Source organism: Amphiprion ocellaris, chromosome 3, assembly GCF_022539595.1.
Source record: "Amphiprion ocellaris isolate individual 3 ecotype Okinawa chromosome 3, ASM2253959v1, whole genome shotgun sequence".
NCBI classification, from domain to species: domain Eukaryota; kingdom Metazoa; phylum Chordata; class Actinopteri; family Pomacentridae; genus Amphiprion; species Amphiprion ocellaris.
The window spans coordinates 24833857-24849157 of NC_072768.1; the positions used below are offsets into that span (position 1 = coordinate 24833857).

The 15301-nt window shown below is 41.9% G+C and overlaps 1 protein-coding gene across 3 annotated transcripts in view; it reads right to left on the bottom strand.

The window, feature by feature from the left end:
- cttnbp2 (cortactin binding protein 2) overlaps window positions 1-15301 on the bottom strand; it is a 100058-nt gene that overhangs the window by 34665 nt on the left and 50092 nt on the right. For all 3 annotated transcript variants that reach the window (XR_004847534.2, XR_008601161.1, XM_023272802.3), the window contains exons 3-5: window positions 11734-11964; window positions 4052-5486; window positions 438-746 (exon numbers count right to left, since the gene is read on the bottom strand). Coding sequence is in view for 1 of the 3 variants with exons in the window: in XM_023272802.3 (XP_023128570.2) it covers window positions 438-746; window positions 4052-5486; window positions 11734-11964 (1975 nt within the window). In the remaining 2 variants the exon portion in view is untranslated. The remainder of the gene's footprint in view (window positions 1-437; window positions 747-4051; window positions 5487-11733; window positions 11965-15301) is intronic.

Consider the following 15301-nt stretch of genomic DNA (forward strand, 5'->3'; position numbering starts at 1 on the left):
ATTCAAAGCACTAATTTCATACACGTCTTTACTGTACATGTGTACACATGATTTTGTATTAATGGTTACAATGGTGTCTCGTGACCCTGTGTATCACAGTTTTTAGCCACGCTCACTGAACAATTGATCCTGTGTGAACCTTTTGTTGGTATTTTAGTGTATCACCATCTGTTTAGCAATCAATACGAATCAATAAGCCTCTGAGCGTTCCTTGAACACTACTCTTTAAAATCAATCAACCCGCTGACCAAAACCACAGATTCAGTTTATATTCCCAATGGCCTACTGTTTAATTTATTAAATTTCTCTAGGCCTGAAGTTAGTCAGATATAAAGATACGGAATCTAAAAACACCACAATCAGTCAAAGAAAGATCTAACTATTGATGGTTTTAAAGACACTAGGGTTAATGTATCGATGAATCCAATTTCACTGACCTGTGTGTCCGTTCTGAGCAGCAGCAAACAAGGCAGAGGTTTGGTTGAGATTGAGATGGACGTCTTGGTCAAGATGATCGAGCTTGTTCTCCATGGCGGTGGTAGAGGTGATGTTGGTGGTAGAGGTTGTGTTGGTGGATGCAGTGGTGGTGGTAGTAGTAGTAATGGTGGTCGGGTCTGGTTGGTTAAGCAGCATTGACAATAAAGTGACATTTCCCTGGGAAGCAGCTTGGAGGAGCAGGGGTTGCCCGCCGTCCAGGGCAGCAGGCCCACTGCCGCTTAGAGAGGAGACTACGGAGGGACACCAGCCTGCAGGGGAAGGAGGAGCAGGAGCAGCACAGGTTAAACTAGGAGGAGGAAGAGCAGGAGGGAGAGGAAGCGACTAGAAGTGCTGAACATCGGAAAGCAAAGGTATAAGAAGGTGAAAGGGAAGGAGAGCACATCTGAGTTTCACACATTCAGTAGTACAGACTCTTTTGTCAGAGCAGCTGCTATGAGCAATGTGGGAGAATGAAGTAGTTCAACAATTCCAAGGTCCAAGCTGTTGTTGTGCAGCCAAACATTGTTCAAACCTACTTGCCTTTATTCTTAGAAATACCAACAATACCAGGGTAAATCTGAAGTAATGTAAATAAAATGAATGTAAGATACAAACAGTCATTTGTATTGATTCATTTCAATTTGTAATGGAGTCTTGCCTTTGAGTTTTTGACTTAATATAAACATCTGAACAGTCTGATTACCTTTTAAATTCATACTTTGATGTAAAATTGATATTGCAGCTTCTTATACATGTATAAGTTCAAATTGCTTACCTTCCACCAAGAAATTGACTAGACTGAACATCAAAGAGTGCGTGTCAGGAATTGCTAACTGCTTGGTTAGGCAGCAGAGCACCACAGGAATCAAACATTAACCCTTTAAAAGAAGACATCCATTTGGCCTCTGTTTCTCTAGCTGGAAGCTGTTTCATCAAAAGTCCCATGTGGTGGTTTTTATGTTATGAATGAGCAGGATTATGTGAGGATTAGGGGAGAAACAGGTAAAGTGACATAGTGCAGATTTGGATTGGCTTTAGGAGGAAACTGTGGTTTAAAGGCTGCACTTCACTCTCACTCAACATGTGAGATTATCTCTCCCTTTAAATCTGCTGCTAGACAAATTTATTTAACCAAAAGTCTAATACCTAAAAACAGCCTCTGTTACCTTCGCATTCAACCTCTTAAAACTCATGACTGGATTAAATGTCTTTTAAATATAGAAAAGCATTTTAATTGAAGATCCTGCTGCTTTTAACTCTTCTAACTAAAAGTTCATACCCATAAGGCCATGTTGTTGACTATTAAACCAAAGTATTATATTCACATTTCCCTCATGTATCTTTGGACATTTAAATTTCAAATGAATCTCAGGTTAAATAATGCTTTGCTGCATAACACAAGATTGTAAAGTACAACCTATTGGGGGATTTTAACAGAGGTTAAGAGGTGGCAAAATTTGTAATGGCAAACTTTTTTCCTTGTAAAGGTAGCAAGGGTTTCTCTGACCGCAGATATCCTCTAAATACTGTCTGTATTTTGATCAGCTGGGAAAGCAAACTGCAGCATGGACAAAAGAGCCTGTCATCACATCAGATTAATACAGCAGCAAGGTGATAAGACAGCATTCATCTTTGAGTACAACCAGTCACTCACAACATACACATTGAGGACAAGAAAAAAATTATACAGGATTATTTTAAATAATTAAGCACAACAAACAGACAAAGCAAAGAACAGAAAAAAAAAATCTAATTACTAAACCCAACAACTGCACTACAACTACTATCTAAAGGTCTGGGCCTATTAAGAGGCAACAATACTTTTAAGTTTTTGTTTTTTTTACTGTGAAGGCTAAAAATGAGCTAGAGAAGATCAGAGAAGAGAATTCTGTGCTGAAATTTGTCTCAGACAAGAAGAAAGAAAGTGAGTGAGTAAGAAAAAAAAGTAGAACAACAACTCTCTCAAGGACAGGATTACGGCAGGTTACAACTTCTGTCTGAGTGGGTGGTTGTGGAGGGAAATACGCAGAGTAAGTACAAAGACTGCAAAAACATATCTGGCTGCTGACAGGTGAGCTCGTGCCCTAGCTTAAAATTGTGATAAAACCGTCTGGAAGGTAGCAAAATTTCCTCCAGACCACTCCACAGTTTTATCAGATTTGCAAGAGGAAGATGCTGCAATCGAATGCGAGGGTTTAGGAAAGGCTCGCAACACTGCTGTTAACACTGCATTATTGTCTCCAGTAACAAAGGCATCACTATGTTTATCTTACATGGACATACATATGAAATTTTAAATGCAAACAAAAGCATCTTAGAGGGCAACAATTTCTGTCAGTCTTGTGTGACCTATTTTTTTATGGATGACCATATCAGCAAATCTTGTACTTTTTCTAAAAGAGCAATAGTATGACTAGAAAAACATGGTTAAGCTTTTCAGCAGATTGCCACATGATTTCTTTTGGATGTCATTTTATGTCTTTTGCTTTTGACAAACTCTTGTTAAAATAAATAGAGAGAGAAGCATATCATTATAAAACAAGATACATCTACATGCAAAGAAGGTGACTTTCAGAAATGCAAACATAATTTGGTACATTTCACTGACATATTTAAGGATAGTTCCAGTGTATATTAACTTGGGTCTAGTTTTTATAGTTTGTGCCACCATTTCTTTCAGATATGATACCTGGAATCACTACTCATTTTACTAAAAAAGTTTAAGAAAGCAACAGTCATTAACAAACAGGGTTTAGATATGGAAATAATGGCCCAAACTACGAAAAGAATACCCAGGTTGTAATAAACTGGATTCATCAGATTAATCACACTACACAGTGCAACCAAACATAGCACACAAAGCACATTAGAAGGTGAACATAAATGCTAATATTTATAGCAAAAAGAATAAATTACATACAGAGTGTCATCAGTGACAGATGGTCAATGGGACGAATTAATGGAAGCGGAAACAGGACTGAGTGCAGGAAGTGGAAGAGTGGTCATGGCATGCTACTGGAGGATGAAAAAGGGGAAGGGAAGGAGAGAGGAGCCTCTGGCATCAGCTTCAGAGAGGATAGGGGTTACTGATAGGAAGTAATCAATCTGAATGCACAAGAGCACCAGGGGTCTCTTGTCTGCCTCAGTTCAACCAAAGTCAGTTCACCCTGAAATTCTCCTTGTGCTAACCTCTAGTCTCTGAACAACAGTCAGGCACATGATAGCGACATGTTGTCAATGTCTGCTGTTGACAGTGATACTAACTTAGCCAATGTGAAAACATGGGAGACGAAAGGTGCCCAGAGGGAGGACATATTAAGGGCAGAGAAAGAGAGATGAGTAGAGTGAGAATGCAGTGAGCGAAATCAGATCTAGCAAGGTAATTTAGGGTTGAGGGACAGAGTCAGTGACATAAACTGAATTGACCCATGTGCTATTCTGATTTGCATTCCTGTGGTTAGACCAGTTTTCCTGTGACCTGACCACTATGCTACACTAAGCTAGGAAAGACAGTCAAAGAAAAGAGGCAGTGGGGAAAACTGGAGGGAGATGGAGCATGGAGGAGCCCCTTTACCTGATGCTGTTGCCAGCAGGCTGCCTGCTGAGGCACAGGGACTACGGGAGGATGGAGCACTAACGGAGGAGGAGGAGGTGGAGGGGGGGTTTATGGAGGAGGGGCTACTGACAGTGGTGGCAGGTCTGATGACTGGGGGACACTCTGCACATGCTGCTGCTGGTTGCCGCTGAGGGCCCCGGCCAGGCCCTGGGGAGCGAGAGGAGGGGCAGGCACCCACCTGAGAGGCCGTCAGGGCTGGGACCAGGTCCAGGGCGGGTTTGGGCGGCAGCTGGGGTGTGGCCGGTTTGAGCCCAGCCCCAGGGGAGCGGCTGCTGTCCCCCACCACCTTGATGGGTGGATGAGGAGGAGAGGGGGTCTGGGAAAGACCTGGCTTTTTGGGAGGTATAGGGGGAGGGTTTCCCCGGTCGATCCTGGCCACCGTGGGCGACTTGATGCCAATGGGATGGCTCAGACGGCCGGGAAAAGGTCCTCCCTCTGAGGCAGAGTGGGACAGGCCTGGACGCAGGGGTCCAGCACCTCCAGCAGGAGGGCTGGTGAAGCGTGAGAGGACCTGTGTGACGGTGTGACGGGCTTGCTGCTTGGCAGCAAAGTTGTCACGGTTGGTAGGGGAGAGGTCACGAGCTGGAGGACTCTGGGATGCCGTGCCATTTTGGTCCTGTTCCTGGAACTTGTAGCGGGCCGCCTGGACACGTGGACTGACCCCGCTGGGTAAGCCATGGGGGGCTTGGCCTTCTGAGCCATTTTCTGTCTGTGCCAGTCCTCCTGAGCTGCTGTGGATGATCCCCCGGCCAGCTGTCTTTGGCAGGCTCAGGCCCACATAGTTGGCAGGGGTTGGTTTGACAGGTATAGTAAGAGGGGTCTTCTTGGGACCCTCCACCTCAGTGGGGGGCAGGTCCGTTTGGCAAGATGCTGTTCGAGAACTGATGGGCTCTGTGGCTACAGAAACAGACGTCAGAGCTTTAGGTTTGGATGGTGTACCGGTGGCAGGAACAGGTTCTGCTTCAGTAGCAGCAGGCAGAGCAACTGCAGCACCATCCTTCCCATCGCCCCGTTCAGTCCTGAGCTGCTCCACCTGCTGCCGCAGACTGTGACTCTCGGTCTCCTCGCGGCCCAGTCTGGCACGCAGCTGTTCACGCTCTGTGTCAAACTCTGACAGCTGCTTTTCCATCTTGGCCTCCATCTGTTGGCTGTGCTGGCGCTCGGTGCTCAGCTCCTCCTGCAGCCGGCCAGAGGTGCGACTCTCCTCATCCAGGCGAGCCTGGAGCTCGTCAAAACGCTGGGACTCCTCTACCACCCGTGTGGCAAGCTGCTTGCACTCGCGCACCAACATCATGACAATGTGCTTGTTCTTCTCGCGCTCATCCTTTAACTGCGCTGTCAGCTTGCGGTGTTCCTGCTCCAGACTCTGGAGCTGCAGCTTCTCCATCTCCAGCTGGAAAAAAATACACATAATGTCAGTGGACAGCAGCATACAAAGATGTAGTATTTCACACCATACCAAAACATCACAGTTGGATTTTAGACATTCAGTGGTTAGCTCTGGTAGATTTGCACAGTCTTTGTATAGTACTATAATGACAGTGAATGTTAATGATCAACAATTTTTAATATGAAGTGATTACTTTTCAGTCATTCATCACTACTCTCAGACATTCCATACTGTCAACAATGAACTAAAAATAAATCCACAGTATAACTGATAATAAAAATAACTCTTAGATGCAGCCCTAGCCTCAGCATCACATGTGAACAGAGAGCATGTGTGTCATTTAGTACAGAATTACCAAATGACGTGACAATGACATGAACAGTCACCTTTTCCTCCCCTTTTTAACACAGATCATCTGCAATCAATCATACCTCCCACTCATACAGATCGTACATACTGTCCAAGCTGCGTGAACATCACATGTATGTCAAACATTAAATATGTTTCACAGACAGTCTTCACATATATCAGTTGCAACCTTCATACCAACTGTCTCACCAGCACCACATCTGTGACGTATTGCTAATCTTAGAAGGTATCACGTGCGCCCTGAAATATCCATCTTCTGAATACCACTGTGAACTTTGAGTACAAACACGATATATCAATTTAGTCTGTAATTGAGTATTTGATAGAAAAGGTAATTGCTTGCACTCAGGAGTAACCCTCCAAATTTGAAAGCTGAGTCATTCGTTAGTCACAATGTTAAAATGAGCTAAAATAGTTTTCTCAAGCATAGATAAGGCAGATTAATCAAATCAGTCCAACAGAATAGCTCAATTAAATGGACAGCCAAGATAAATGGATAAGTGCATATTTACACAAATAGACACTTTATTAATCCACAGCGCAGCTTGGGGAAAGAGTCTAATTTATGTGCTCAGAGAGACACAGTGTCTCTGCATACGGTTGAATTTCAATGACTTGTCAAAGCCCTGGCCTCTATATCTGGAGCATCGCTGCTATTGTTAGCTCAGAGTCGCCTTCACAGTGAGTAACAGGGCTTAACTGGGGCTCTCCACCCAATTGCCAAGACCCGATCGCCCTAACAAGCCTCAGACAATGGAGTTGACACCCCACAACTCCTGTCCCTAAATGAGACCCCCTCCCTTTCCCAGTCCACTCCTCCACTTCCCCTGTTCCAAACCATCAGGGAAAACGTATCACCACCAGCTGATGCTGAGGAGGAGCGAAGGGTTTATAAGCAAGGGGGAGCGCCGAGGGAACACCAGTTGTTACTCAAAAGGAGGTGCTACGACTAGCTGCTAATTGGGTGAGGATTATGTCTGTTGTAAGTCAGCCTAATGCCTTGGAAGAACAAATTTAGGGATGCTGTAAAAGTGCTGACACACTGGGCAATGTAGACTGAAACCAGGCAGGATTAAGTTTATAATATATATGGCAATTATGTATAGCAAACACTACCAGTGATGACACTATGCACTGCTGGAAAAGCTTCTGAAAGTCTTTCAACCACTTAATTTCAAAAGTGGGTCAGCATGCTTCATGCAGCGTGCTTGTTGGATGGTCGAACAGCTTCAGAAAACCTTTCCTCCCACACCTGCACAACAGTGGAATCTGAAACAGGAATCCTTCCAGCTTTAGACTGCTTTCAATTCAAGGCATCCTGCCAAAGACTCACTGGTACAAGACCACTCTCCATTTTTACAGCAGGTGAAATCTCTTTTCTATTTTGACATTTGAAAACAGTTGACTTAGTACAAGGTTGTACTGTCTGCTACAAGGTATTAGGACTGGACCTGAATATCCTCATATTCGGTCATTAAGGTGGTATCTGAACCCCCCCTGTATTCAGCTGACCCCTTCGTCCTGTCGTCCACCAGTCCACTCCCACCTCCCCCCCAGCATCTCTGAATCTCTGAGAGCATCTCATCATCATGTGATCTTTTTTACTGATGTTCAACTGTTAAATAATAAACAATAATGAAGTAGTGTAGTTTTGAATGCCAAGCTTCCTGATACAATGTGTTAACATTTAAATGATTGAAACCAATTTTCCAAAGCTGTTTTGCTGTAATAAAGCATAACAGTGTGTTAAGCATATGCCAGCCTTCAAGGCCTCTTAACTATCTAAATATTGTACATAGGTTCCAAATAACGATTATCGCTGTCCTTGATTACCAATAATCTATATCAGCCCTGAATAAACCATACTGGTTAGTCCCTAGTGTACAATGACACAGAGTTTATAAGGTCTTTACTCAGACTTAATACAATCTTTGCTCAGTCTTAAAAGCTCATTCTGCTATCACCCACAGAGTGAAATAATAATGACATTAAAGTGGAAGCCATTTCTGTACAGATACCTTGAAGGCACCTCAGGTAGAATCAGTGCTCCCTGGACCTGAGATAGCCCACTGTTAAATGAAATATTTAATAAAGCTTACAAGTACAATCTTTCCATAAAGCTCTATCGGTATACCCAAGGTATCCACTGGTATCGCAGCAGAGTGAAGCAGCCTATTCAGAAGAGATGGGTGAGAGAAGAAGAAAGAAAGAGGCGCAAAGGCTATTTAAAGAAAAAAGGAATTTCTGCACTGGTGGTTGTGACCTTGCTTCCAAATTCCAACACTTTGGCAGCATGTTTACCCATAAAAACTAACAAATATAGTGTTTGTCCGTCACCACCGAGTGCTGTTGCTGTAGAGGAGGAGTGGGGGGATGAGAGACCCTCCTTCAACTTCATCACTGATTCATGGAGAAGATCAGGGGGGTGGGGGTGTCTTAATATGCCCACAAACCCATTCAGAGTGTGTTACGTACAACTGCCTGCCTGCCTGCCTGCCTTCAGCTTGCCTAAGACCTCATGGATAATTCAATAGCTTACTCACAGGAGAGCGACAAGAGTGGATAGAAGGGATAAAGATAGCACGGACAAACCGGGTGAAATCTACTCTACCCAGCAACCAAGAGATCCCTCCGAGTACTCTGAGCTTGTGTCTTTTAGCAGTATTGGCTAGCTGTTGTCACTGGACATTTTAAAAGTTCCAGTGAAACTATTTATCCCAGCCTGACAGGTTCGTACGGTGATGTTGATAGTCCGGGTACAACTGTGCAATCAGTGGTGACATGGTGATTTTACTCTGTGCTAAAGCGGGTTGGTTTGTGGTGGCTGCCCCTACATTTATGCATGTTTTTAGAGTCAAATGAGGCAAAACCACTCAAGGTCAATCACATAGCTATGTTTGTGATCGGTGCTGATAGTGGTTTCTTAGGAGGCGTGGTGCGCTTGGAGTTTTTGGGTCAAACTAGGTCTCTGCATTGGGATTACTCTTAAAATGACAATTCTCAGTCAAGTAACAGAAATATTAACTTTTTGACACCTCCAGCTCTCTCTGTGAGTGTCCTAGTGTATTGCTATTATATTGTGAACTTACACTAAATGAAAAAATCTGCTGTGGACACATTCTCCCTGACAAACAGTAGGTGGACACTGTTAAATCAGATCCGAAAGCTCAGTAAATCTCACGCCTCCATTCTGCCAGAACAAAGGCACAAGATATAATGTATGATTAATGTGTTTTTATCTTTTATTTTACAAGTTAGAGTGTTCTAAAATGTTATTCTAGCGTATTTATTCTTCTGCGTCTGTAAGGTGCTAAACAAATACAAACCTCTACACAACCATTTAGATGGTTATGTAAGTATTGCTCTGCAGGCTCCGAGTTTTAGTACATTTAGTTTGAAATATAACAGTTTTCTACAAATTAAATCTTCCTTCCTCCTTTTCAGTAGAGCTTCTGATGGGAGATTTTAGCCAATTAGAGGGCAGGTGAAAGAGTATAACCAGCAACTAAGTCTGCGATAGCAAAGCATGTGGTGGCCCAACTAGTCCGACAGCGAACTTTTACTTGAGGGAACAAGGTTTGAAGTAACAAATGAATGTTGACTGTTGGCTTGAAATGTGTGCTACTGTGTTGGGAGGGGCTTAGAAGAGAATGGGGAGAGGGAGGAACTGCAGCCGGATCCCTGCGTATTTTCTAATTCTGCCTTGTTCTGTTCTGGCCTTTCCCAGATTTTTGCCCACTGCAGCTTGAATTTGAATAGCTTAATGTCTGTACTGGAAAAATTTTAGAGATAAAACCTACAAAACCCCATAGTGCCCAATTATACAGGTTCAAAAGATACCTGAGCACCACGATCAATGGTGACGATTGAAACATGAACTCTGCTTCAGACAAAGGACATACAGATGCACTACCTACAAATACAAACTACTACGGATCAACTGTGTCTCTGTGGTGCTTTGTCTGAAGAAGAGCATTATGCTTATAATATCACTGAAGTTTGTCAGTTAATGAGTGTCTCTGATAGCATTTATAGTAACATTTATACTAAATGTCAGAGATTTAAATGAGATTCAACTTCTCGCTCCCAAAAGATGTTCTAGTCATTGACATCTGATCTGAGGGCCGTGGTTCTATTGATTTGACCAACTTTTTCCACAAGACATCTGTTTGTTTCTTTGTGTTTAGTTTACGAAAATGACCAGAACATCTCTATAATATGTGTAATTTGAGTAGTATCTTTATCTGTACACACTGCTTCAAAGGGGATCAAACATTTGCTTGTCCTAATATGTCAAGAAAGTCAAGAATTTACACACATGGCTGTACATTCACATGTTAGGGACAGAAGAAAACTCACAAACCACAGCCCTAAAATCTGTTTAACCAGCTTTCCTGTCAAAACAGCCAACTCCTACCTCTCCCTTCCTTCCACTCCTTCCTCCATCCATACCTCCCCTCCATCTTTGTATGTGTGTGTGGTTACAAAGGCTCTTTTTGGCTCAAAACTATATCATCTGTTATTGTTACAGAGTTCAAGGACAGGACAAACATATTCACCCAGTATTTTCTTTATTACTCACACAGTCATTCTGCTAGCCTTATGTCCAAACACTTTCACACATCCATTTCCCTCCACACAGACAAGAAAGCAAAATAGAGGGAGAAAAAGATAAAAATGGGACAGAGCCACAGCAGACATCTGGCTGCCCAGTTAATCAGGGCCACAAACTCCTAAAGAGACCTGCGACAAACACACACTCATATACACACACATTTAACCATCAAAAACAGGACTGACACACCAGAAAATGGGTATTAAGTTTGCACACTACATACACACACTGTTGTCTCTCTTGCACATTCATATAATACCCAAGCATTCACCAAAAACATTAATACACACAGACAGGCATACGATTTTCTCTTTCCCACATCTTCTTCAGGAGGATTACAGCCACAGACATTTGAGCTGTGTGTAAAAAACATACACAAACACACGCACAGTCTGTAGCCAAACAGAAGAAATATTTTTTCTACATCTGCTGATTCAAATTCCTACTTATATTTACCTTCATTTAATATGACTACAGACTCATTGCACATTTAAACTGAGGCTATATAAACACAAGTTCATAAATGATGCATTTTGTAATATGTAATTGTATTTTCCTGCTACTGTAGCTATGTAGCTTTAAAGAGGCTGATGTTGGTTGTTCTGCTGGCCCAACACAGTGAAATATCTCAGTAGCCATTGGAGGGATTCATATGAAGCCTAGTACAAACATTCATGGTTCACAGGGGATAAATCCTGATTCATTTGGCGATCACCTGACTTTTCTTCTAGTGCCACCTACCAAACCCTAGAGCAACTTCATTTTTAAAATTTGCCAAATTAAACACTTAAGTACATAAAGCTTAAAAATTCATTTTAAATAGAATGGAAATATTATTCGGAACAAATAAATTTTTTATGAGTAATCAATGAAACCCATATTTATGAAACCAATCATTAAGCAAGTGGTAATTAACAATATCTTTGATTGTAAATGAAAAGCTAAGGCCCCTAAATCAATCTGTTGGTTGAATACAATGTCATTAGACATTGTCTTAACACAAAAAGATTAATGCAAAGGGTTACATCCATTGTTGGGTGAGCTCAAATGTTCATTTTTTACATAGTAGAGTAAAAATAATGCAGCAATGCGTTTCCAGTATTTTTGCTGGTTGAGGAATAGAAGAGACTTCATGCAGGGACTTAACAATCCCTTTGCCAATTCTGTTTCAATTTCACATTCAGAAGGCAGTCCACAGACTGTATTTGCTCCCAGCTGAAACATCATCCACTAACAGAAACCCTCCTCCTCCCCCTGGTGTCTTACCCTCTTCTGGCGGCTCTCGGCAGCAGCCAGCTGGGCTGACATGCGTTCCTGCATCTTCCTACAGTGTGCCATGACGGCCTCCAGGACAGAGATGGGGCTGGACCCCAGGGGCCGCCGTTCCTTGTCCCCTCCAGGGACTCTGCACTCAAAATCTCTCTGAAGTGCCAGAAAAGGGTCGGTCAGACTGTAGTGGCCGTAGCGCTCTTGGAGAAACACATCCTTCCTCTGAGCCTGCAGAAAAAAACAAGAGGGGGAATTTACTACTGAACTTGTTCACTCAATATAGATGAAAACTTTATGCAGTTCCTGTAGTTTAGAATTTAACAAACAATGCTTTAACTGCAATTACTAATTCAAATACACAGCCCTGCTGTCAAAATACTGCAAGTCTCAAGGGATGGATGATTTAAGGAATAATGCTTTTTTAAAATAATTAAAACTTGTCAAAAGTAACACATTTTTAAAAATACAGAGTTCTTTCATCCCATCAGTCACTGTCATTGAAATGTAACAATCTGAGATGGACCTGTTCACAAATAATAAGCAACAAACCGCCTATGATAAGGAATGAGAAGTACATTCTCCGTGTTTGGTCTGATCCACAGCATTACATCAATGGTGCACTATGAAATAAAATTTGATTTTCCACACTTTATTAAACCATTCCCTGGCTTCAGTCTGATATTCTGTCATTCATATTAAGCAAACTCAGTGCATTTCAACATGCAGACAATAAACAGCAGATAATAGGAGTGTATACAGAGAGTAAGAGAATATACATTTATGGTGATAATGCCTTTAAACCTTCAACCACTCGTGCTCAGAATCAGCATCCAGCCCTGTCTTGCCCTCAGCTCTGTTCCCTGTCCTGTGGTTTAAAAAGTCTGGTCCATAAAGCAACACTGTGGCCCCTGAATCGCCACCACTCGCCCCTGACCGCTGTGAGCCCGACCGCCTGACTCCACAAGCTCTCAACACTGCAGCAGGCATGGCTGCTCTCAGGTTACACTGACAGATGGAGATGGGAGATGGAGTCCTCTGAACTGATCAGAGGTGAGAGCACAAGACCTGTGGTATAGTAACAGCAAAATGCTGAACTGGGTATCACAGTCAAATCAGGTGTCATTGTTTTCATTTTCAGCACATCAGCTGGTAAATGCTAAAAAACAACAACAACAAAACTAACTGATAATGTAAGTAGATGATCCTCGAACCTCCACCAAGCCTGAAAAATTCTTCAAGTGCACAGCTGCAGCCTCTTGTGTTTATCATTCATCCTCCAGCTTTGACTTCCAAGGGAATGTAAACAGAATGCTTAATGTCTCAGTAGATGAATGAGGGCTCCAAGATGGCAAGCTTTCCAAACAGCATATGAACGCAGTTTAATGGTAACAGCCAAAAAACAAAAACAAAAATAGCAGCAACAGCAAACCTGTCATTTGGCCGGGGGCTCTGTTTTCACCAAATATCAGTCGAATTTACAAACAACTTTTTGTGAAAAACTCTTGACTTGACCCTACCTTTCTTGTGCATTGATATGCTTTTGGAATACGTGTCATCAGCCACACTGGCCAATAGCCAGAATCAAGAGCTTTTACACATTTGCAGAGCTGAAAACAGCAGTGTTGTTTCAAACACACACACAAAGACTGGGTCAAACACCTGGCTTGTATCATGTTTGTGTGTACATAATTGTTAAAATAGTCTCCTCTTCCAGTTCTATGTGCTATTTGCAATGCACTATTTGAAACAACTTTTCTTTTACTTATTATTTTGTCTTACCTTCACCAAAATGCATTATCCATGAGTGACAAGACTGTTTACTTACACAAAAAAACATAACAAACTTTAATGAGTTAAATACTGTATTAAAGTTTACTGTTGGTATAATACAGTACGACGCATCTCTGTAGGTCTGTATTTTTGAAATGACATATTGTATTGCTTTACTTTTATAATTAAGTTAGGAGCAGAAAATGCATGTTAATTATTTATTTATGTATAATATAGTTGTCCCATGGAAAGGCACTGAGTTCCTCAAGTTTATTTTGGAAGCTGGTTTGAAATCACATAGACTTCTAGATGGGGGTTCAGTCTGAGCAGCTTGTTGAATCAAATTCTCTGCTTGAGAAAAAAAAGCAGCTGTAAAGTCAAATGTTGGACACAATGCTGCTTCAAGCAGAAGCGGATATCATTTTCTTTCGTCTTTAATCATTCTGTCCACAAGCAAGTGATCACTCACAGTAATCCAATGGTCAAATAATACCTGACCAAAACCCACTTGGCTGCAGTACAGCAGCTGAACAGAGAGCAAATCCACCCTGAGTGTAAGTGGTGCTGAGAGAGGAATGACTAAGAAAAAAGCATAGCAGAAATATACTGTAATAAATAAAAAACCATCAGGGCTGGATGATGGAGGTTTTCAGATATATAAAATCTTTAAGTCATTTATCAAGGCCAAACACTTTGATTTAAGCAGCCAGGTGGTTCTCTCTTTCAGTGTCAACTGCAGGTGTGGGAATAACAGTTTTAGGAGGATTTTATGCCACAGTCATGATTCATATCTATCAGCAACAGAAGGCTGGTGAGGGAGGAATATTTAATAACCAAGTGAAAGACTGAAATTAAACGCGGAGGCGACAAAGAGCCAGAGTGTGAGAGACAGGAAGAAAAGACAGCACGGACAGCGAGGAATGAACAGCAGGAAGGTGTTGTGAGATGCTTTGCCAAAGAAGGAGATGAAGTTTGGAGAGTTAAACAGTAACACACACACAAAGAGCGCAAGGCGAGGAGATTGATGGTAAATCCTGAGAAGGCCGAGGCAGCCTTCAATACTGATGGCCCAGCGTGAGCAGGCCAACATAAACACACTACACGGAGAGGTAGGTGTGTGTGTGTGTGTGAAAGAGAAACACAAAGTATAGAAAGACTGGTGTGCAAGACTGAAAACACGATCATTCAACTGAATGATGAAATTTCTCTCCAAATATTTCTCTACCTCTAATTAACACTTTCAACCTTAGAAGTTAATGAGGAGTTGTTAACCTTAGAACTGAAAAATATACTCAATTAACAGTCAATAAAGAGACAAATAACCTGCAATTGCTGTGTTAATCAATTGCTTTAAAATATTTTTTAAAGCAAAAGTAGTAAAAATGCCAAACATCCTCTAGTTCAAACCCAACAACAAAGATTCTTTCATTGTTTTCCAGTCTTATATGTCACCGTAAACTGAATATTTTGCCGTATTTATTAAAATAAGACACCTGAGGGTCAACCAGGTAGCTCAACAGGTTGAGCGGGTGACCCACAAACTGGGGCATAGTATGCAGCGGTCATGGGTTCAATTCACGCTCATTGCTCTTTGCTGCAGGTCATTCCCCTATTCTTCGCCCCACTTTCCTGTCATCCTCTCATCATGACTGTTAAATAAAGCTGCTAAAAAAATAGATATTAAAATAAAACACCTGAATATGTTGGGCTTGTAAAGCTGTATTGGCCATGTTAAGACATTTTGTGGATTTAAGGATTAATTTAGGGGGAAAAAAAGCAGATTAATCGATAATGC